At 42.8% G+C, this 23,638-nt stretch overlaps 1 protein-coding gene across 5 annotated transcripts in view; it reads left to right on the top strand.

Annotated features, from left to right (window-relative positions):
• The window catches only part of Dnm3 (dynamin 3), a 448,546-nt gene that overhangs the window by 167,195 nt on the left and 257,713 nt on the right, over positions 1-23,638 (top strand). For all 5 annotated transcript variants that reach the window (XM_051147697.1, XM_051147696.1, XM_051147695.1 and 2 more), the window contains exons 11-13: positions 549-635; positions 9,845-9,915; positions 22,944-22,995. In XM_051147697.1, coding sequence (XP_051003654.1) covers positions 549-635; positions 9,845-9,915; positions 22,944-22,995 — 210 coding nt within the window. The remainder of the gene's footprint in view (positions 1-548; positions 636-9,844; positions 9,916-22,943; positions 22,996-23,638) is intronic.

Here is a 23,638-nt window from a genome sequence, read left to right as displayed (position 1 = left end):
GGGTTTCTACTGCTGTGAAAAAAAAACCAGGACCAAAGCAAATTGGAGAGGAAAGAGTTTATTTCAGCTTACACATTTACATCACAGGCCATCACTGAAGGAAGTCAAGGCAGGAAGTCAGGGCAGGAACGTGGAGGCAGGAATCGAAACAAAGCCATGGAGGAGTGATGTTGCCTGGCTTGCTTCCCATGCTTGTTTCAGCCTGCTTTCCTATAGAACTTAAAAGTCCCTGCCCAGGGGTGGTGACACTGCCCACAATGAACCGGGCCCTCTCACATCAATTACTAACTAAGAAAATGTACCATCGTCTTTGACAAGAAACTCCCCAGGGCACCGGGTTTCTGCTTTATTTCTAGATAACTGTTGTGCTGGATTTGAATCATCTCCTCCCAGATGACAAGGGCCGCTGGGGTTTTTCTCCTGCCAAAGGTCACATCTCTTTTGCTCTCAGAAAGAGATGCCTCTGTCATTGCATCACATACCTCTGTTTCTGTTTCTGTGGCACAGTCTTTGTGTGGTATTAATGCCTAGACATGTTTTCTCATCAGCTGGCCAACTTCCCCAGACTTTGTGAGGAGACAGAAAGGATTGTTGCTAACCACATCCGTGAGCGAGAAGGGAAGACCAAGGATCAGGTGAGTAGGGGCCAGCCTGATGGTAGGCCTTCTGCGGGGGGGGTGGAAGGGTGTTACTGAAGAGTCTGGCCCTCACCAGTAGTTGGCCTTAGTCCTCAGTGACAAAACAGCGAGGCATGTAACAACCTCATATTTAGTTTTACGTTTTATGAACTATGTATGTGTTACTACTGTACTAACATCTTATGCACGTTAGAATATAAGCAAAAATCCAGAAGCCTGAAGTCAGTAAAACAAGTCCAGAATCAAGTATGGTGCTGAGGCCTGCAATCTCAGCACTTGAGAGGCAGAGGCAGAGGGAGTGCTGCAGGTTCTGAGGCCAACCTGAGCTGCAGCGTAAATCCCTGTCTCAGAGGACAAATCAACAGCCAAGGGCAACTCACCTCCAAATAGTAAGCTCTTTATTTCTCCCCAACCTTGCGTGACCATCATGCCTACCTCTCCAGTATACACACTCCGCTCGTTGATAACCACTGATCCAGAAACACTCCGCACTTTTTTTCTCTTCCATGTATTTCTCGTATATTCATGGGTTTGCATATGTGCTCTAGCAGGTTAAAAAAAAAACTTCTAAATGTTTTACTTACAAGTTTTTGTGAACTTACCCTTGAAATGTACATGGAAGAAAGTTGAGCAAGAGTGAATCTTTTAGACATTCATAACTCTCTTGCAAATCCACATGGGTTGTAAGGAATGGCCTTGAAAGCATCTTGGACCCCTTGCTCTCTCACTTGGGAGGATTATTTTTAAGGGAGGATACTTATTTGAAAAAAGAGTAACAGATTCTTATGTCAAAGTGGCCTTTTCTTAGTTACTTATCAACACGATAGTGGAAAACACTAAGGCTTTCACATGCTCTTCCACGACACAGCTGCAAGCATCGCGTGTGTGTGTGGGGGGGGGAGCGGCACACTGGACATAGGCCATGTTTTCTCTCCCAAATAATAGCGTGATCTTGTGAAAATCTCCTTGTAGGACTATTTGTTGTTGTTGTTGTTTTTGAAACCAGAGCATTTATTTTATGACTGATTGAACTCCTCAAGATGAGCTGGATGCTGCAGCAACTGCCATCTTGGGTTTAGGCATCATTCTTTCACGGAATCCATATCTGAATCTCCGGTAGACAATTTTTAGGCACTTCATCCACCCAGTCCCAGTTGTGTCCGTCTCTTAGCCTTGGCACTCCAGTTATACTTTCTCTTGTGCTTGGCAGGGTAGCCGCATTTGCCACAGGTCGACTTCTGAAGGTGGTAGGCCTTAGAGCCACCGTGGTGGCACAACGTGTGCGTCTTATTGTGACCCTTTCCAAAGGATGACATCGTCATCTTGCTTCTGCCGCTGAGGCCCAGACTATTGTTTCCGCCCCCCCCTGCCCCCCGAGTCAGGGGGATGCAGTTCTGTATGGTCTCTGAGCATCTCCATAAGTTACTATTCCAAGAGTTTTGTGATTGTCAGATGAGTTGGAATGAGGGAAGGGAAAAAGAGGAGAGGAAAAATAAGGAGAAAGTAGAAACCTCTGGAAGAGAGACACACACAACTTGCATAGGATGAGAGCACAGACAGGAGGGTGGAAGCAGAAAGTGCAGAAGCTTGGCAGGCCGTGGCATCCGTGAGAGACCCCAGTGAAGACTGCTTCTCTGCTTGAGCTCGGGACTCATTGTTACTAGGTTTTATCAGTGTGCTCTGAAAATTAATTGCTTGCTCTTTATAATTTCCGCTTGTTTTCCATCTTTTACAATCTTGGATAACAGCCCAAAGTAGAGAAAAGAGGCATTGTAACTTAGCCAGCATTAACTCACAAGCCAGTGGAATAAAGCCAGGGACCAGACATATAGTCCCAGGCGGGAGATTCCCTCTCCCCATCGGATGTCTCAGCTGCTGCTGGACCAAGAGGACTTAGTTCTGTAAAGTGCAGTGCACATGCCTGTATTTGTAGCACTTAGGAAGTAGAGGCAGGAGGATTAGGAATTCAAGTTTGTTCTCTTTTATTTAGCCAGTTCAAGGCCAGGCTGGGGTACATGAGACCCTGTCCCAGTTTCCTTTATATTGCTGTGATAAAGTAACCCTGTTGCAAGGCAGCTTAGGAGAGAAAGGATTTCTTTTCTCTTACAGTCCCAGGTGACAGTCTATCACCGCTGAACACTCAAGGTGGCAGGAACCCGAAGCAGCTCTTTATATCACGCCCACAGTCAGGAACAGAGAGAAACGACTGTGTAGCTCTTCCTTGCTCATTCACACTATTCTGATGAAGGCCTGACTATGAAATAAAGGTCCACACTCAGACTGTGTCTTTCCACCTCACATAACAAAGGGGAAAATCCCTCACAGCCATGGTTCAAGGCCAAACTGGATATGCAATCCCTTACTGAGACTCTTTTCAGGTGACAACTGGGCTGTGAGAAGTTGACAGTGAAAACCACCCATTGCAGACCTGGTCTCAAGAACAATTCACTGTGAATGTCTTACATAAATAACATATTTTAGGCTATACCATTCAAATGATAGTGTATAGACTTAATTCAGAAGGATCCTAAGGAAAAATAGTATTGTGTTTTAACCATCTTTGTGACCCTACATAAGTCAGGTGTTGACATTTTCATGTTGGATTTTCATTCTTTTTTCTTGTTTTGATGTGGAACAGCCAGATCCCAGTGCCCAAGAACCAATCCCAAGGCTCATGACACTAAAGAGTTAGCAGGCAGATAGGTGACTACACAGACTTGAATTTACACTAGACTTGCTGACTGAGGCATGGTTCTGGCTTGCGGCCACATGGTGTGGAGCCCAGGATTTGCATCAGATGTCATAAGCTTCTAACGTGACCAAGACAAAATACATTACTTCTGGCTGGAATATACCTACCTTACGTCACGCTAATACTGAAAAGTCAGGTGCAGTCTTGACATCAGGGTCTGATCCTAACATTGCTAGGGGCCTGACAGTGTTGTCTAGTCACAACATGCTAAGAAGCTGTGTGAGGGTGTATGGCGTGTGCTCTAGGGCAACTTGGAGGCAATCTTAGTGGTTATGACTCAAAAGGCTATGGCTGAGTCAAGGTGAATGCCTGCATCAGCGCTGTGAAGTATGCCAGGCTGTGGCGCTCTCATTGTTGTTAAAGTAGTGAACTCGGAGCTTAGACAACCTGGACGCCAAGTCCAAGCTCAAACTCTTACTTTCACTGTAACTGTCTTATAAGTTACATGCATCCCTTTAAACTATTTAGTGTGTGTGTGTGTGTGTGTGTGTGTGTGTGTGTGTGTTGGTCAGAAGACAAGCTCTGAGAATCAGGTCTTTCCATCACATGCTTGATGGCAAGTGTCTTTTTACCTGCTGGGTTATTTCAGTGTCCCAGTTTACATTCTATATGTATACATTTCCATCAATTTCCTCATCCTTGGCATGAACAACGGTAGTTAACTCACGGATAATTTGTAAAGATGAAGCGAAGGATGCCACGCACAGCCCTCCTTCACATTAGCTGCCTTTGCGTCACTGTGAACACAATACCTGACAGGAACAGCTCAAGGGAGGGAGGTTTTATTTTGTCCTCCTCCCTCCTACAGTCCCAATGACAAACCAAGCTGCCATTCCACTAAAGGTCACTCTGGGGATCCAGTGAGTTTGTTAGGCTTACTTACAGAATAAGGCAGGAGACCGGATGACCTTAAAGCCGCCACTAGAGAAAGTCTGTACCCAGCGTGGTTGGTGACACCTCCACGGTTGAATAGATGGAGTCTCCTCCCGTAACCCTCCTGTAGAGATGTCCTCTCGCTCAGTGGTTCTCAAGTGTGGGTCACGACCCCTTTGGGGTTGAAGGACCCTTTCGCAGGGGTCACCTACGACCGTCAGAAAACATACACATTCACATCACGATTCATAAAAGTAGCAGAATTACAGTTACAAAGTAGCAACAAAAATAATTTTATGGTGGGGTGGGGGGCTCCCCTCAAAGTGTATTAAAGGTTCGCAGCCTTAGGAATGTTGAGAAACACTACTCAAGCCCTTCTCAGAGACCGCAAGGCCGTTGTGCGGTTAGGGCAGAATTGCAGACAACTGGTTGGGAGGGTGGGCAGGATATTCAGGTAGAGGTCCTACGACCCTCCCCACCACCTTCCTAAGAGGGAAAGGCAATAGTCATCCGGCCCAGCTGTGCTGATCATTGGTGAGCAGGCACCACCTCCATGCCCTAAATGCAGCAGTTTGGCCTGGAGGACAGCCCCATACAAGACAGGATTATGTAGTTATGGCCTTCAAAGAATCACCCCCAGCGACACACTTCTTTCAGCTAGGATCCACCTCCAAAATTTCAGCAGTCTTCCACAATAGCGTCATTATCTGGGCAAAGAGCAGTCAAAGCTTAGGCCCATGGGAGACATTTCAAGTTCAAACGACAGCATTTTATGGACAAGGCCAAGGTATACTCGCTGGTGTAGTCAGCTCTTTGGCTGTGACTGCAGTGACCTCTGATTGCCTAGGTGGCTGAAGCTGGGGACACTGTTATATGTGACCCTTTGTTAGTGGGATGCTCCAGAGGTGCTTGTTTCTCAAGGGGAAGTCATCTAAGTGACTTTGAAGAGTTCTAGCTGGGGTCTCTGATGGGGGGAGGGGTGGGATCCGCCCAATCCCTGAAATATTCTTGGGGCACTCCTGTCATCTTGTGCAAAGAGCTTGGTTTTTCTTTCATGGCTCCCAGTTCTTTAACAGCTACAGCTCTTTACCTGCCAATGCAAATGAGCTCAGTTTCCTTCCCAAGCAGCACTTTTTCCACACATTTTGCTTTTTGCTCCCGATTCCTTCCTCAAATCTTATGAAAAGCAGCTAGCCATAAACCATCCCACATGCCTATTGCTATCCTGAAGTTCCCTTGCCAAATAATCACTCTATTAATTTTTGAATTCGGCCTTAGAATTTTCAGGACATGGGCCAAACAGACAAATTATTTCCCAGAATTCTATAATTGTGTGACACGAAGCACTCTAAGGTTTCCCTATCCCAAGTTTCCATATTTCCAAATTCCTCCCACAAACCAGTTCCAAAGGCCCAGGAACTGCATGGTCAGTCAAGTCACAGCAATGTCACATCTCCAATACCTTTCTGTATGAGTTACTTTTGCATTGTTGTGATGACAGTATCTGACAGAAACACCTAAGGAGGGAATCCTTAGGTTGGCTCATGGTTTCAAAGATCTCAGTCCATCATGGGGGACAATCTGGGGAAACATCACAGTCCCTGGTGCTGGGAGCATGAGACAGAATCTGTTCACATGCTGACAAACCAGGAAGCAAGGAATGAAACCAGAACCAGGGCTTGTTATAACTTTCAAGGGCCCCTCTCCTAGTGACTTTTGTCAGCTTGACTCTGCAGCAAAGGTTTCAGAACTTCCACCAACAGCACCATGGGATGAGGACAAAGCATTAGAAGCATACACTGTGAGAAACATTACAGATTAAAACCATAGAATTAACTTGAGCTAATATTAATTTGTTGGGACATGGTAGAGACAGGAAAGAATGGCCTTTACTGATGGCAAGGTAAACCTTCCAACTATGTCTCTTATGTTCTGATTGATCCATCCTGTAAGTGGGAAGTTAGAGATGGGATGGATGTCTTGCTCTTCCTTCCTTCCTTCCTTCCTTTCTTTCTTTACTTATGCGTGTGTGAGTGCACATGCACTTGTGTGAATAAGTATATATGCATGTGTGTGTCTAAGTATGTGAACTCCTGCACATGCACAGAGACCGGAGGGAAGAATTAGATATTCTATGTGTCACTCTCCACTTGTTCCTTAGAGGCAGGGTCTCTCTCTAAATATGAGACTAGTGCAGCAGTTCTCAACCTGTGCATTGTGACCCTTTTTCTGGGGGGAGTTCACATATCAGATATCCTGCGTATCAGATACTTACACTATGATTCAAAACAGTACAAAAATTTGCTGTTATTAAGTAGCAACAAAAACAATTTTATGGTTGTGGGGGGTTGTCACCACAAAATAAGGAACCTGTATTAAAGGGTCGCAGTGTTAGGAGGAGAGCCTCTGGGCTAGTGCTTTCTTGGCCAGGCTAGCAGGCAACAAGCCCCCAGTCCTCCCCATGTCTGTTTCCCGTGAAGCTGAGGTCACAGGAATATGTTGGATTCCCAGCTTCTTATTGATACTGAGATCCAAATACCAATGTTCATGGTTATGCAGCAAGTGCTGTTAGCCATGAGCTTTCTGTCAGGCACTGCTTCTGGAAGCTTGTGGTCTCTCCTGGTTTGTAGCGTAGGAGAAGCCATGTTTTTTATGTCATTTTAGACAGATGCCCCATCTAAGTGCTGGACTGTGAGCTGTTGTGAGCCTCGGACTTTGAATACATCTCATCAGAGAGTGACCCATTTTCTCAAGTCACCACGGCTCTAAAATACTTTGAGATGTTCCTACCATTTACTTATGTAACGTTTTTAAAATAAAAAGTTTAAATTAGAACATTTCAAAATACAATAAAATTTTCTAAATTTTATTTTAAAATAAAAACTTAAAATACACCCTTGTTCAGGAAACACCGAGGGCAGAAAAGGACTCCTCAAAATTAAACATGAAAACAAATCTCTAAGTTTTGTTCTTAAAGGGTTTTAGAAGTCCACAGGCCCTAGCTTTTCTTCTAGACGTTTTCATATGCCTAATTGTGTATCAAACTGATTGTCTTTATGAGTTACTGGTGCTATAGGACTAAATTTCTTTTTCTTCAATGAAATGTTCACTAACTGGGTAAAACCACAGGCAGAAACTCTGAGAAAGTGAAAAAATGGGGGGGGGTGTCCTGTTTTCCTCACCTTCCACCATGTGGCCGTTTTCCCAGGGTGAACCCAAACTCCTAATTTCCAGGAATATGACTAAGAACAGCGTAGCTTTTATTTTTCCACTGTTTTCCTACACTGCATCCAAGTTAACGAGTGTCTGGGTCCAGGGTGTTCACGATAGCTGTGGGTTATGCTGGCAGTTGTGTGGCTATTTTGCTCTTTATGCCAGAACAATTTATTTGTACTTAAGCATTAGACTTTATAGATATGGAATCTTGGCAAATGAGTCTGGGAATATAATATTTAGGAGAATCTGACTAGAATTGTAGGAGAATAGAGGTAACACTATAGGTAAATTAATAATTATCATTTCTCAATATTTTTCAAGAGATAAAAGGGAGAATCTGACTAGAATTGTAGGAGAATAGAGGTAACACTATAGGTAAATTAATAATTATCATTTCTCAATATTTTTCAAGAGATAAAATTAATTTGTATCGAACATGGAACTTTTTCATGAAAATATGGTGTTGCTGATCTAAGTGTACCTGCGCCCTGGCTTAAGGCTTTTTTGGTAGCAGAGTAGACTCGGAGTGACCTTTTTAATCTGTCTTAGGCAAGATTTGGTCAGATGATCAGTTGAGATTAGCCACAGAAGCAAAGCCACAGAGCCCACAGTACCAATTAGATGGGAAGAAATTGCTCATGTTAAAACAGATCATTCTTTTAGCTTCATAGATAATTGACAAAATTAAAACCACAAACGTGTGCTCTGCATCTATTTTATAGTCTTGCCTGGTTCTGGGGATAAGATGAGGAACTGGACAAATACTGTCCTTGCTTCTGATGAAGTTGGATACATTGAGGGCATACGGCTGTCACTGGACTTCCTTCTGTTGAGAAAATCATCAAACAAAATATGATGCAAATAACACATTACATTTGTGGCAAACACACAATCAAAAATGTGTTCTGGTGTGATACCTGTGTCTATACTTGAATTATGGTACAGGGCTGAGGCCTGGTCCTCGGTAAGGGAAGGGGTGGTGAGAATTCGGGAAGTTATTACCCAGGAGACCTGCATCCTCGAGTATCGCAAAGCGTCATGTCTGTTAACTGTTATGTCAACACTGGTGCTCTTTAACCTTCCCTTCAGTAAAGGAGCTCAGGGTAAAAGCCCTCACCGAGGCTCCCGGAAGCAGCCCAGCTGGCAGAGTGCCTCACATGCCCAAAACTCTGGGCTTGATCCCAGCGCCAAGGATAGAGGCCGAAGGGTCAGGAGTTCAGGATCATCCTGGCACACACAGTCAGTTTAAGGTTAGCCTGGGCTACGTGAGACATTTCTCCTCCTTGTCTTTCTCTTCTTCCTCTTCCTTTTCTTGCAAAAGAAAAAGAAAGCCTCAAAAAATCAAAATGTGGAGTTGGCATGGGTATTTCAAAATTTGTTTTTACTTGTTGCCAAGTTTCAACTTCCTCAAAAAGATATTGCAGAGCTGAAGGAAGAAAAGGAAACATAGAAAAATTCCCATTTGAAAATTCTCCAGACTAATGCCTCTCTCTGACCATTTCTGTTTGCTTCACTCCCTTCTTGCTTTACTCAGGCGCCATGGCTCCCCACTGGACATTTCCCCACAAAGAAGCTTTCCATATCTCTGACCTGTAGTTTGTAAGCATTTGTCAGTGAAAACATGTTTGTGTTGCTTGGCACATCCATTCCTTCATAGATCCCGCCAACAACCATGTTGTTCAACACAGTGGTCCAGGATCTGGGCAATCTTAAGGCACGTAACAGGGAGCTCTGTGCAGAATATGACAAGTCTCTGTGTCAGGTACTAGTTCCTGCTCTACAGGAAATGTGGCAGGGTACAATGAGGAAGTGTAATGACAAGTGATTCAGGCAGAAATGCCAGGGAAGCGTCCATTGTTGAGGCGATGTTTTAATTGAGCTTTGGCTGATGTTTTAGTCAGATAATGAACTTCCCTCATCTGAAGCAGGTTCTGTATCGCTTCGTGTATTTCCCCTTCTAAGTTGATAGATGAAGTGTCTCTATTGCCTAGAGGGAGCTTAAAACGAGAAGGATGGAAAAAGCGAGGAAGAGGCAAGGGGTAATATTGCTTGCCTTTCTCAGAACATGGCCTCTGCTTTAACGGAACAGAATAGCTCCAGGTTTTGTGCTATGACAGCAAGCAGTGCCTGCCGATGAGCCACAATGTGTTCTTGTCATGTGACACTCTGACTTACCCACCACATAGGTTTTTAACTTACATACTTAAGAGTGCAAAGGACTCCAGAAGAGAAAACTGCTTGCCATTCTTGTTAAACGATCACTTTGAAAACCAAATACTGATAAATAACACAGGGAGGTATAGAGTCTAACCTTTGAGAATTTTGAGGATGGGTTGTCATGACAGTGATTCTGTCTGTCTTCCAGGTCCTGCTATTGATCGACATTCAAGTCTCTTACATCAACACCAACCACGAAGATTTCATCGGCTTTGCAAAGTACGTGAGATAACTAACTGCTGTATGCATTCCTTCTGCTGTTTTGTTTTTATACATACATTATTAATTTCTACCACAGCACTACCACCTTTTGACAGAACAGTCTGTGTCAGGCAAATTCTGAGTCCATCTACCTTAGTGCTCCACGGTTATGGAGTAGAGAAATTTACTATTCTCTTGAGGAAGGATGGTAGTTGGGTTTCTGATACAGCACATGCAGTCATGTGTCTTCAATCTCATTATTTTTGGAAGATGATCTTCAGTTTGTTCTTGAACTACCATAGATAAGCAACAATTGCACATTAAAATTTTGGGGTAATATTCTTTCTTCAGCTAATTGGAAATATCAAATACAATTCGAGGTAGGTGGATTGCTGTGAGTTGAACTCTAGCCAGCGTTAGCTACAGTGAGAGCCTATCTCAAAAAGCAATAAAGAAAGTCATATGAATAAAGTCCAAACAGTCAACCCGTAGGGTCCAAAATAGTAAGCTGTTTGGACCTTCTTCCACCAGAATGAGGGGGCTGTAAGAAATCCTTTTAAAAGTCATGTGATCTGTTGGGATGACCATACTCCTTTTTAGAAAATGTATATGATTTCTATACACTTGTTTATATATAAAACTATTCTTCACAGGCCATGCATACAAATAGTTATTTATTATGTTACATTTTAAGGTTCTGAATTCACATTTTTTTTTTTTGCTTGTCAATGGTACCGATATATTTGAAGAATCGTCGTTGTATTCCATTCTACTTGATTCTTGCATCGTGACAATCAAATTGTTACAATCTAAAGAGTATGAAATAAAGCCTATTTTATATTAGATATAAAGTAAAAGAGCTTATGTACTTTTACTTGGACTGCATGTTCAAGAACAGGGACAAAAGAAAATAAGACATGCCAAAATACCAATTTATTTTATTACTCCCAGACTTGGAATAAACATATGCAGGCCATGTGATCTACACTAAATAGTGGCCCAAGAGATTGATAGGCTTGTTTTAGGCAGGAGAATTTCAATTACCCAAAGGAAAAAAATCTCATTCTAACTTAGGCTGTAGCCCTCACAGTTAAAGTAATGGTGTTTGTCAGTCTATTTTTCATCCAGTGGCTCTTAGTGTTGAGAAATGCGTTCACGTTTCCTGGCCACTCCCATCAGTGCGGCATGGGTGAACTCAGAGCCCCATGATAAACCTTGCCCCGTTGTCCTTTGACCACTTGTACCTCAGGACAGGCCTGTGCCACGTGAGCCTTTCCTGTAGACTTGGCCTCTCCCTTTGGGCTCATGGCCCTTCCCCATTTTCTGCAAAATCACTTACCCTTCAGCATGTATCTCTCACTCCTTGGTCTAGAAGGAGATCTGAGAATTTCTTACAGTTCTCCGTACAGTCCGTGAATTCCAGGCAGCTCTATTCTAGTTCCTTTAAGAGGAGAAATAAAGACAAAGAAATGATGCTATGCCACCCAGAGGGTTCTCTAATAAGTGACAGGTATGTAAGACCTTAAAATAACAAGCGATTCATTTGTCTCACTGGCTTCTCGGAGGAATTTAAAAGATGGGCATTTCTTTACCTCATTATAAATAACAGGATTGCTGCCTTCAACGTTGGTTTTTGTGATGGGCAAACACTGGGTGGGATCTTGTAAGCACATGGTAGCTATGTGCGTAAGCTAGGTGTAGTGTGTCGAAAGTGAAAAGGATGCTTCAGTGCTACCTCAAGGCACACGTCAAGCCAAGAGACAGAGCGGAAGCCCAATGCCTTTGGGAAGGATTCAAGTCTTAAAGATATCACAGGATCATTGTTACAATTTGAATTTTACTGAACACCCTGCTTTTTTCCTTCCTGATATAGGGTCTCATGTAGCCCATGCCTCAAACTCTTTATGTAGCCAAGGCTGGCCTTGAACTCTTGATCTTCCTTTTGCTTTTTTTCTTTTGATAGGGTAGAGTTTATCTTTTATCATCATCATCATCATCATCATCATCATTTTGGTTTTTCGAGGCACGGTTTCTCTGTGTAGCCATGGCTGTCCTGAGTTCTGGGATTATATGGATGTGCCACCGTGCCCAGCTGAGTTTATTTCTTTTTCCAGTAAATTTCAAGGTTGGTTTTGTTTTGTTTTTTTGTTTTGTTTTTGTTTTTTGCCCTAGAGGCAGCAGGGCTATATTATTATATTGATTTTTTTTTTTAGGTTTTTCAAAGAAAATGTGCAAATCCGGGGACTGTTTGCTAGTTAGTTGGGCTTTATCTTGATGAGGGAAGAGAAGAAGTGCTGTTAAAACTTTCCTAGAGGACTCAAAACATTGCATTGTTCCCCCCCCGGCCCCCCCCCCACCCCCAGAACAGAATTTTCTTTTAAAGAACTAGTCTTGGAGCCAGCAGCTGGGTTGTTTTGGTCTTGTTTACCAATTTAACAAACAGAACAAGAAATAATCCCTGTATTATGTCCCACTGAGACTTGTTAGAAGATAAATTAATGAAATGAGAAACTAGATGGAAACGTGTTAGAAAACTATGGTGTAGTCTGTTATGGTAAGTCTCTCTCTCTCTCTCTCTCTCTCTCTCTCTCTCTCTCTCTCTCTCTCTCTCTCTCTCTCTCCCTCCCTCCCTCCCCTCTTTCCCTCTGTCTCCCCCTCTCTTTTTATTCCTTTCTATCTCCCTCTCCCTACTTCTCTGCCCTGTTTTCATCTCCATTTCCATACTTAAAAACAAAAGAACTTGATCACATGCCTTACAATTCTTTTTTTTTAAGTGTATATGCGTAGTATGTAGTACATGTGTGTGTGTGTGTATATATGTGATACATAGCGTGTGAGGTCATGTGCCCATGCACACATATGCAAGGCCAGAGGATGAAGCTGGCTGGCTTCTATGGCCCTGTGCCTTACTCCTTTTAAGGCGTGGACTCTGAACTGGAAGCTCACCCTTTCTGCTAGGCTGGCTGGCCAGTGCGTCCATGGAGCCATGCACTGTCAGCTCCCAGTGCTAGGGCTAATGGCAACCACATCCATGAGTGGAGTCCTGAGTGGGGGCTGAGGATTTGAACTGAAATCCCCATGCTTGCATGGCAAACACTCTTACCCACTAAACTATCTCCCCAGCCCCACTTTTCACTTTGCATTAAAATCTATAATAACTTATGTATGACTGCCTCTAGAACATTTTTAGTTGCTAATTTCGTTATTCCAAAGACAATACTTGATTTTTCTTTAATATGTATCAACTACATGCTAATGGCTCTCAGCATGCCATTTCAATATATGGCCTCTGCTTATTCTGTCCCTCGTTTTTCTACTAATCTCTTCAAAGATAATATTTGGCACTAAGAAGTGAAGGTAAATGTTCTTTCCATTTGCATGCTGAGTACATCTCAGTGTGATGTGGGGTAATTATGGAGATGAAGAAATGTTCATTTCAAAATTACTTTGAAGGACTGTGGTATTTTCTGTGCTTTTAAAAATTAAAAAAATATGGTTGTTGCTATAAATTTCAAAGTTGGCAGGAATGCCGTTTTCATCCAGGAAGAAAAATCAAGCCATATTTGAAGATGATTATGTAAGTATTTCTCAGTTCCAGAGACAGAAAATGAAGTCTAAGATTGAGGAAAATAGGCTCTTGGATCCGAAGAGTCTTAGTGAGTTGTCACGAGAGTGTGTCAGCTCTCAGGTTTGTGGGATGCTGACACACATAGACACATGTAATGTTTGCGATATAGCTGACTTTTGTTCTAAAAGTTTTTTTTTAAGGAAAAATAAATGCTAAATCTAGCATCCTTTAGTTTTAGAGTAGTGCTCAGGACACCTTAGGGTTCTTTCTGACAGAATCTATTCTCCACTGAGGGGCTTTCTTCTCTACTTCACAGTTGTTTGTTAACTGTGGGCCACAAAAGACGTGCCATGTGCAACAGGCCTCAGTAAGTTCTGCTGAAGGCTGGCCTTGGAATTTCCTGACTTCTAAAACTTGATATTTCAACTATAATAATATAATTTCTGAATCTAAAGTTCAGCATTTCAGATTAAAATATCAACTTTCTTCATGACTTAAGAGATTTAATTTGTCCTTCTTCCTCATTGGAAAAAAAAATCTTCTAAATTATATTTTCTTAGGTAATCTACCTTGTCTTTGCTATTTGAGAAAGTAAGAACTGGGCCAGTTGTTCGTTCGTTCCCTGCCTTCTCAGCAGTCACGTTGTTTGAACATAAGGGCAAATGCCTGAGCTGAACGTCTTGGGAAGTGAAAGTTCAAATTCTTGTGCCCTTCTTGCATTTGTTCTTGGACACAAACTGCCTCATGAGTCCCTGAGATTTATGCAGTCAGTGGTTTCGGAGAAAGAAGGCTCCAGTCATGGGCCATTAAAGACACATCTGCCACTGTAAGCGGCAGACCCCAAGGTCAGTTTAGTTTCCCGTCTGCTGAGGAGATCTGAACACCTGTTTTCTCACACTTGAAACGATACAGTGAGCTTATTTCAGATCTTGTTATGTGAGCACCATGTAAAGGCTGGGGGCTGCGGCACTCACTGGGTCTCTTTCCTGATCCCGTGGAATGCCTCTGGTGCCGTTTATCAAAGGCAGTGAGTTTAAACCTTCCACTGACTTCCAGACCAGCAGGGCAGGACCTTTCCCTCCTCGCTCTTCTTTTATGTTTCCTTATAACAAAAATAATTTCTAGTGTAATAATGTTCCTTGCTCCTGCTCTTCACTCTCTTGTGCAGCCAAAACTTGGCTATAATGGTATAATAGTTTTTTGGTTTTGGGTTTTTGTTGTCATTGTTCTTTTTGGTTTTGGTTTTGTACTCATAGGCAAGTTTAGGAATAAAATGTTTGAATGCCTGGTCACTGGATGAGGGTAGTTGTCAGGTAGAACTCTTAAGTTTGAGCAACTCGGAAAGACATTAAAAGTATCATTTGTCCACTTTGGTATAAAGAATGCTAAGAATGGAAGAAACCATCTTCCCCAGGGAAGAACACCCCAAGTGCTCATCCAATACCGAATGGTCAGTCCTGAAAACAGACATACAAACAATAGTGTACACACTGCACAGCTTGCGTGTATGTGTTTAGGATGTATAAGCATACATGTACATATATGCATGTGGCAACAAAGAATTAAAAAAGAGGTCATGCATTTGCCAGAGAGAAAGGAGGGGCATATGGAGGGCTTGGAGGGAGGACAGGGAGGAGGGAATGATGTAATTGTATTATAATCCCCCCAACAGAATACATTATTTTTAAAAATTCAAAAAAGTATCACCGTAATCTGAATAAATTAATAAAAAACAAACAAAAAAAACCATCACTCATTCACATGAGGTATGAAGTCTAACGCTCCAAGCATCATTTTCAAGATAATTGGGTTTTTATTATTAAACTTGCTTTTTTAATGTAATTCTTATATTGAGAATTTTATGTGAGTACTGTGCATCACTTCCATCCTCCTTTTCCCTCTCAGATTCATGACCTCTTTAAGACACACACCCACCCACACATACACACACACTCACACACACACACTCACACACATGCACACACATGCACAGAGACAGAGACAGAGAGAGACAGAGACAGAGAGACTCCTATTAAGTACATGTAGGGTTATCATATACACATGCATCTAGACTTGGGGTTGTGGCATCTATTAGGGTGATTATTCCTGGAAAAATAGTTTTCCTTCTTTCAGCAACCATCGAGGGTTGGGGCCTTATGAGCTTGCACCCATTCAGGCTGTTAGCTTGTCAACTGCTGCTGCCATCATACAGGTCTTTTCAGGCAATCATGCTGTTGAGATTTTATGGGTACAGCTTTCCTGTCATGTCTAGAAAACATTAGCAGTAGGTGCCCTGTTTCTTTGGTTCTTATACACACACACATGCACATACATACACACATACCACACACATGCACACACACATGCATGCACATACACATGCATACATATGCACATACATGCACACACATATACCACAGACATACACACATGCACACACACATATACACACATGCACACACATGCACACACATACACATGCACACACATGCACATACATGCACACACACATGCATGCACATACACATGTATACATATGCACATACATGCACACACATATACCACAGACATACACACATGCACACACACATATACACACATGCACACACATGCACACACATGCACATACATGCACACACACATACCACAGACATACACACATGCACACACACACACATATATATACATATACACACATGCACACACATACACACATGCTCACCCACAAACACACACATACACAGACACCTACACAGACACACACACAGACACACACACACACACACAAACACACACACACACACACACACACACACACACACACACTCCTTGATGCTGTGTTTTGCAATTTCTCCTGAGTTTTCTATGTAGGAGATATGTTGTTGTAGATGGATCAGCTGGGACTGGGCACCCCACATCAACCCTGTTATTTTTTAAGAACTTGCTCTTCACTCCTGAAGTGAATCTTCGGGGTAAGTGACCCTCCTTTCACATTCCCTCCTCTTCTCACACAATCCTGTAAGGTTTTCACACATTATATTTATCCAGAAACTCACTGAAGGTCCTTTAGAAGCTCTCCATTCCTTTGTGATTTAATCTGATTGGATGGAGCCAGACCCATGTATGGTAAGTCACACTCCTGGGCCTCCGAGGAGTGCACTCGTCTTTTGGGGGTAAAACGAGAGAACACCCTGATAGAGCTTCTTCACCCCACAGCAGTGTGTCCAACAAGTTTAGAAATGACAGACACACTTACAGTGTGCTGATCCATATGGCACCGACCAGCTACACATGGCTATTGAGCAGCTGCAGTGTGCTGGGTAATGGGAAAAAAAAATAAAGTTTTAATTTAATTGCCCCACCTGCCCACAAGCAACTGTATTGGTACTCTTCATCAGTGGCTGCTCCTTCGCTGATGGTGTGGTGGTGTCCTATAGTGGCGGCCACTGGAGGGAAAGGGAAGTGGGGTCTTTCAGTTACCCCTGAGTGAGCCCAAGGCCTGCCTCCCCTCCCTCCCCCCGACCGCAGAGAAAGGCCCCCTCGCTTCTGCTGCACCTATCAGTCTGTGTGTTGCTGAAGTTTCTTTTATTTCTATGTCTCCTTTTTCATAAGAAATGGATCGGGACTAGAGGTTTGCCCTGACTTTGCCCCTGAGCCCCCACTTCTTGGAATTCTCCATGTTCTTGCCAGACCTGAGCCTCTTCGTGTTGACTTAGGGTCTATATATACCTCCTTTTCTTCTTTCTCTTTATTCTCTTCACTTTTTAACCCCCTACAGTCCGGTCTCTGCCGCAACAGCACTCCCTTATGACTGCTTCTGTGCAGGAGAAATAGTTTAAGAGCGGAAAATCCCATGTCTGTCCTTTGACACCACTGAGTACTACTCCTTACGGAAGGGGGGTGGCCCTTTGCGTCAGGGACCCACCCCTCTTCCACGCATACTCTTCTTTTTTTTCCTTTTTACTACTCCAGGCTTTCTTTTCCAGCCTCTTTTCAGGGGCTCTTCATCCTTTGCCGTATTCCTTCTCTGCACTGCTTCCTCTGTTATTCATTGCATCGTGTCTGACCAAACTCAGTGCAGTGTCCCTTTGAACACATTTCCATATCATAAGCTCCACTGCTTCCCCTGCTCCCACTCTCTGCGGATGCTCTCTCGGTTGCTGGAGCGGGACGTCTGACGTCATTCTCTGCTTCCTACTCTCTATCCACCTCTCTCTCCTCTCCATCCTTGTCAGCTCTATTTGGCTTTATTTCTATGTTGTGTTTCTGAGTTTGACTGCTTCCTTCTGTCATCACTACTTTACCAAAGTTTTGTTTCGCTGTTTTGTTTTTTTTAATTGGATCAATACAATAGTCTCCCTGCCTCCTGCCCTGGTCTTTTTCATTCTTTTTGGGATTCTCCACTGCTTTCAGGATAAAGTCTGAATTAGTGAGCACGGCTTCCCTAGCCTTCTAACCCTGCCTTCTGCTTAGAACGTCAGCTCCTTACGCTGCCATCAGCCACCTCTAGCCTATTCCCCAACTTTATATTCCACCAGGTTTGAGCATTTTGTAGTCCCCAAATAAACATTACTATTTCTTTACTACATGCCTATTCTAAGTTTCTTCAGAGTATTTACATTCCTTTTGCAGCTAAACATTGCTAGTTTGATTATACATAAGCACGGCATTAAGAATAAAATCCCAAAAAACATTTCTTAAGAAGCTGGCGAAATGGCTCGGTAGGTATAGGTGCTGCTGCCAAGCCTGGCAACCCGAGTTCAGTCCCCAGGGCCAGACGATGACTGGAGAGAAATCACTCCTGCACATTTTCCTCTGACCACCACACCCGCATAGTGGCATGCAACCCCTCTCCCAAATAAATAAGTTAAAAACATATTTCTTAAGAAACTGCCTCAAGCTTTGTGTTTGATGCTATTGATGGCAACATGGAGGAGAAGTACCTACATATGGTACACCATCAGCTACCTAAGAGCAGGCATTGTTAGACACACAGTAATGACCTGCCTGTAACACTAGCCTGTTTACACAGTATGGGCGCACACTGAAGGCTTTGGGCTCACGGCAAGGAGAGATACCTGGAGGTTCCTCAGAAGTCAGAATCCACAGATGGAACTTGACTTGATTTTGGATGCTGAGGAGGACGCCAACATGTGAGGGAGCTGGTGTGAGTTGGCTGTCTCCTCTCTTCTGGCTTCGCAGTCAATACTGCCCATTTTGGGGAAGTAATTTTTATAAGAACAGTTCTTCAGTCATACTATTTTCTGGCTTAGAAACACTGAATGCTATCTGCTGTTCTTTGATGGCCAAATTCTCCAAACCAGTCCTAAAGTATACGTATTTGTCTAGAAGGATTTTAAGGTCTTTTACAAACTGAGTCCATAATAAAACCATTGAAGTTGTGCCTGCAGCCTCCCTGAATCCTTGCCTTTTCACACCTGGCTTTGCCACACTCTATTCTTGTGGGATACAGTGGATGTGTTCTTGTGTTAACATTTATATTTTAAGTTTCCTATACAAATCTCAGGACAGCAGACTGAATTAGTACCCCTTGTCTCTGAGTGTTGCAAGCAATTGCCATGTCTGGAACTTGGTTGATGAATGCTCACACACCTCCTTGACACACTCTTCTGATATTTCTGTCTTTTCTTTGTACACAGAGGGAGCACAAGGAAGAAGCGATAGCATGTTTCTGTTTGGTTGGTCGGATGGCTTCTAATAGACTCTTACTTTTTATAAAAATTTCAATGTCTTTTTATTTACTTTACACATCATTACATCTCAAGCATAAGTGTAATAAACTCAGCATAGTTTTATGCTGTAGTATTTGGCAAAACCTTGCACAGTGACATGTATGTAATAGAGAAATTACAGTATTAACAAGAAACATTCACATATATACTAAGAGCAGAGGTAATTTATACCAAATCTGAAAACAGGACTTTCTCTCTCTCTAATATATTCTCTTGTTTTAACAAAGCTTGTCTTTTATTTGTTATATGTGTATAAATGCAATATGTACCTAATATATATTACACACACACACACACACATATATATCACTCATTTGAACTAATACTTTTGGCTAAAAGTATTATTTATTTCTACCTCTTTTTAAGGTTGCTGCACTAAAATATTTGATTTATGTCAAACTACTAAAACATTGTATATTATTATATTTTATGATATATCTAATTTAACCAAATAAGTATCCATATCCAAAAATATATCCCTATCCAAGAACTCAAAATTATCTTAAGTGCTTCACATCTTTCTTTCTTTCTTTCTTTCTTTCTTTCTTTCTTTTTTTTTTTTTTGGTTTTTGGTTTTTAGTTTTTGAAGACAGGGTTTTTCTGTGTAACAGTCCATATGTTTTACTATGAAAACATTCTTAAATAATTCACCAATTTAGTTATCAAGAGTTATGATAATGGGTATAGTCTAATTAAATAGCTTACATTTTTATTACTTATGGAACAACTGTGTGAACCTATGTACATAATTTCCACTCATGTATTGGAACTAGCAGGAGCAGTTGCTCAAAAAAAAAAAAAGTTATTCATTGGGCACAAAGTAACGGTAAATAGTGTTTATATTACCCTAGTATTATAGATTGGCTCATAAATAATCTACTTTTCCTATGTAACTGGGTAAATTGTAGATAGTAAACAAAAATTATTCTCTATAGAAACTCTGTTAGTGGAAATGCCTTTTAACCGAGATTGCTAATAAGCTCTGTAGGAATGTTGTATCTCAAGGAAGCGTGGATCTAGAAGGAGCCTAAGAAGGCTATGTGTATATCAGTGAAAGCACCATTGCCTACCTCATAGGAGGTCTTAGGTTCAGTCACTAACACTGCAGAAAACCTCAAACAGAAGCCAAAACTAACCACCCAGACAGAGAAAATCCTGGGGCCAAGAAACAACTCATTCAGTCCACCTCTGTTCTCTGTCTGAGCCTCCCACACCCACCCTAAGAATTCACACCTTCACATTTCACCACTGAGAAGCTGTGGTCCCATGGGGCCAAGCGCTGCATGAAGTCAACTGAGAAGCTGTGGTCCCATGGGGCCAAGTGCTGCGTGAGGTCAGATTCTTCCCTACAGTCTGCTTCTCTTCTTCCTTGTGTTCTTTTAAGGGAATCTATATGTAACGTAAAGCCTACAGGAATTTATAAAAAATGCTCACTCTGGCTCCGTTGTAGTTTCTGAGTGATCATACTAATTAGAGCACATACTGGAAGCTGGCCACCACCCAAGGCACAGGCACACTGCAGCAGACATGAGCCCAGGAGGCCTCTGGGAAGGTGGCTTTGGAAAGACAATGTAGGAGAGAGATTCTAAGCTCAATGAGAGAAGTATTTGAGACACCCAGTATGCCAGGGTAGGTGGGCAGCCAGAGGGCAGTGTGGACATGTGGGCCACAGACAAAACCATGCTGGCTTTTACACCCTTGCTTACAAAACACAGAACTGTATCCCTCAAAGGAATGGCTGAGAGGAAGTAAAGGGAATTGGGCATTTAGCTAAAAATTATATAACTAAGCCAAAAGCAGGAAAGAAATTAAAATTAGTAAATTACTAATGAAAACAAAAACAAAACAAAAAACCATACACACAAAATATCTCCAGCGACCAGTGTTACCTTTCACTGCCCACCCTGCCCAGCCTCAGCTGAGTGCAGTGTATGGTTTTTGTGAGTTTGAGTGAAGACAAGCAGCTTAAATATATCAGGGGAGATTGCTAAAAGCTGCTGTTTTGAGCAACTGTTCTAACTGTGGTTTTTAAATTTTATTTTCAATTCATATATTCACTTTACATTCCAATCATAGCCCTCCTCCTCCTGTCCTCCTGGTCCCTCCCTCCCACTATCTTCCCCATGCCCCCTCCACCCTACCCTTGTCTCAGAAAAAGGGAGCCCCCACTCACCAACCCACCCCAGCACATCAAGTCGTATCAGGACTGAGCTCATCCTCCTCATCCACTGAGGCCAGGCAAGGCAGCCTGGTTAGGGCGAATTGATCCAAAGCCCGTAGGTTACCTGTGTGTAGGGGCCTAGGTCCAGCCCGAGCATGCTCTTTGGTTGGTGCTTCTGCCCCGGAGGGGACACGAATGCTGTAAGAAGACCAAGAGAGTCAACTAAGTGGGGTTTTGGTTTCCATCTTGCCACTGAGCCATACCATCGAGATGCTTTAAGTAGACAGCTTATCATTTTAATCCACCTCTTCTCTACGTTAGATCACCCCATTGTTCTCTGAACACAGCTTATAAACCTTAGATGACCTGACAGATGGTAGAGAATTGCTAGTTTTGCCAGAATTGCCCAAGAGGAGTTGGGTCTTCTTATGATAGATCTGTGGAGCCCTGAGCCAGAGCATCCATTCTTCCGAGAGCCGGAATATCAGCACACTTAAGAGTGTAGGCTCTGGGGGTTAAGCTGGTAGGGGTGACAACCGACCTTAACCCTCCCTTCTGTGCAAAGCCGGGGAACGATGACAACACCACCATGGAACTTTCCATTCAATACCTCTGCGGCCATGCTTGTGCCAGGCCCTGCGTAGGCCCCGTGGATGGAGCGGCAAGCAAAATAGACACAACGGCTTGTGTCTTCCAGTTTGATGTGGAGGGGCATGTGTGTGTGTGCACAAACAAACACAAGACCAGCTACAGCAGACTGGAAGGTGAAATGTCACCACGAGGAACAGAGGGCGGGTATGGGGGGTTCCCTGTAAGAAAGCACGAACCCACTTTTAAACAGCGGCCAATTTAGGACTCACTGGAAAGATAAATTTGGGCGAACCTTTGAAGGGACAGTAAGAGCCTTGCAGAGTACAGGAGAAATAGCTTTAGAGCAGCAAATCAGCGTGGAGCCTCTTGTGTAGGGCTATGCTGGGTGGCTCTGGCAGAAGTCACGGCGACTGGACATCACCAATGAGTGAGTTGAAGAAGATCTGCATCAAAGTGGCAGAGAGCGGGCATCACTTGAGTAGGGCCTTGAAACCTATGGCAAGGACTCTGGCTTTGGCCTTTGAATAGAGCAGCACTGGTGGAAAAGGTGGGTGCTGAGCAGAAATAGAATACATGTCCCAGGGTTGTGTAAATTAAGATCACTAGTGCATAGAAAATAGTGTATACTCCATAAGCATTAATTTGATGCTCATTCCCATTATTCTGCATGCTGTGGGAAGCCCCTACCCCATACCAACCCGTTTGTATTAATGTAGTTTTGCAGTTGCTTTTTTTTTTTTTTTTAACACATGGAGTAATTATAATTTTTGTTTCTGGTTGCTAATTGCTATGAGAAATCCCATTGGGTTGTTTTGTCTTCCAGAATCAGATGGACCTGGCTTCTTGTTATGACTTCTGCCTTGAGGGTTTTTTTTTTTTTTTTTTTAAGTGTGTAATGTATTGTAGTGTCTGTTACTTGTGCAGAAAAAAACGTCTGAGTTTCTTCAGTGCCACTCTCCTTTGCTTTTCTCAGTGCTCAGCAGAGGAGCAGTCAGGTTCACAAGAAAAGCACACTTGGAAATCAGGTAGGAACCATGTAAGCAACCCAATGCATGCATGCCCCAAAGCATTGGAACTAAACTGCTTGACTGACAATTTTTTAAATGCAAATTAATCATACGTAGCTTTTGCTTAAGATGCAGCCTTTTCTTTTCTTTTTTGCTTTTCGAGTTTTTGGAACGAATTTTGCATTTCGTTTCGGCTGTTTCGGCAGTTAACCCCACCGCCTCACCTTATGTAACTCCTGCTCCTTGCTATGAATCTTGCGTTAGACTCTTTGTGTCCTCTTTCGCTTGCTTCTCTTACCACTAACTTAACATTGAATCCGTGGCAGTCCAAGGTTACAAATGCGGTAAGTTGCATGGGCTTCCGGGTGCTGCTGGCTAGTTCACACGTTCGCACAGCTTGGTAACAGTGAAGGGGCAGCTCAGAAAAGAAGGCAGTGTTGGATTTAATCTCTGCCATGCCAAATTTCTACCAGTTACTGGCAATGTTACTTGCTAAGGTGGTCTGATCACTAGAGTTCTTGAGTTTGGGGGCTGACCAGCTGTCTCTGACTAATAGCGCTCTGCAGCGATTGTCTTAACTCCGGCAGTTGGCTGTTTCTTCTATGTCTTATGTGATAATGAATATTTGCATTGTTATTTCTTTTCAAGTCAAAACAATGAT

The sequence above is a fragment of the Acomys russatus genome, chromosome 6, assembly GCF_903995435.1.
Source record: "Acomys russatus chromosome 6, mAcoRus1.1, whole genome shotgun sequence".
NCBI lineage: Eukaryota > Metazoa > Chordata > Mammalia > Rodentia > Muridae > Acomys > Acomys russatus.
This window is presented reverse-complemented; position numbering and strand designations above follow the sequence as displayed.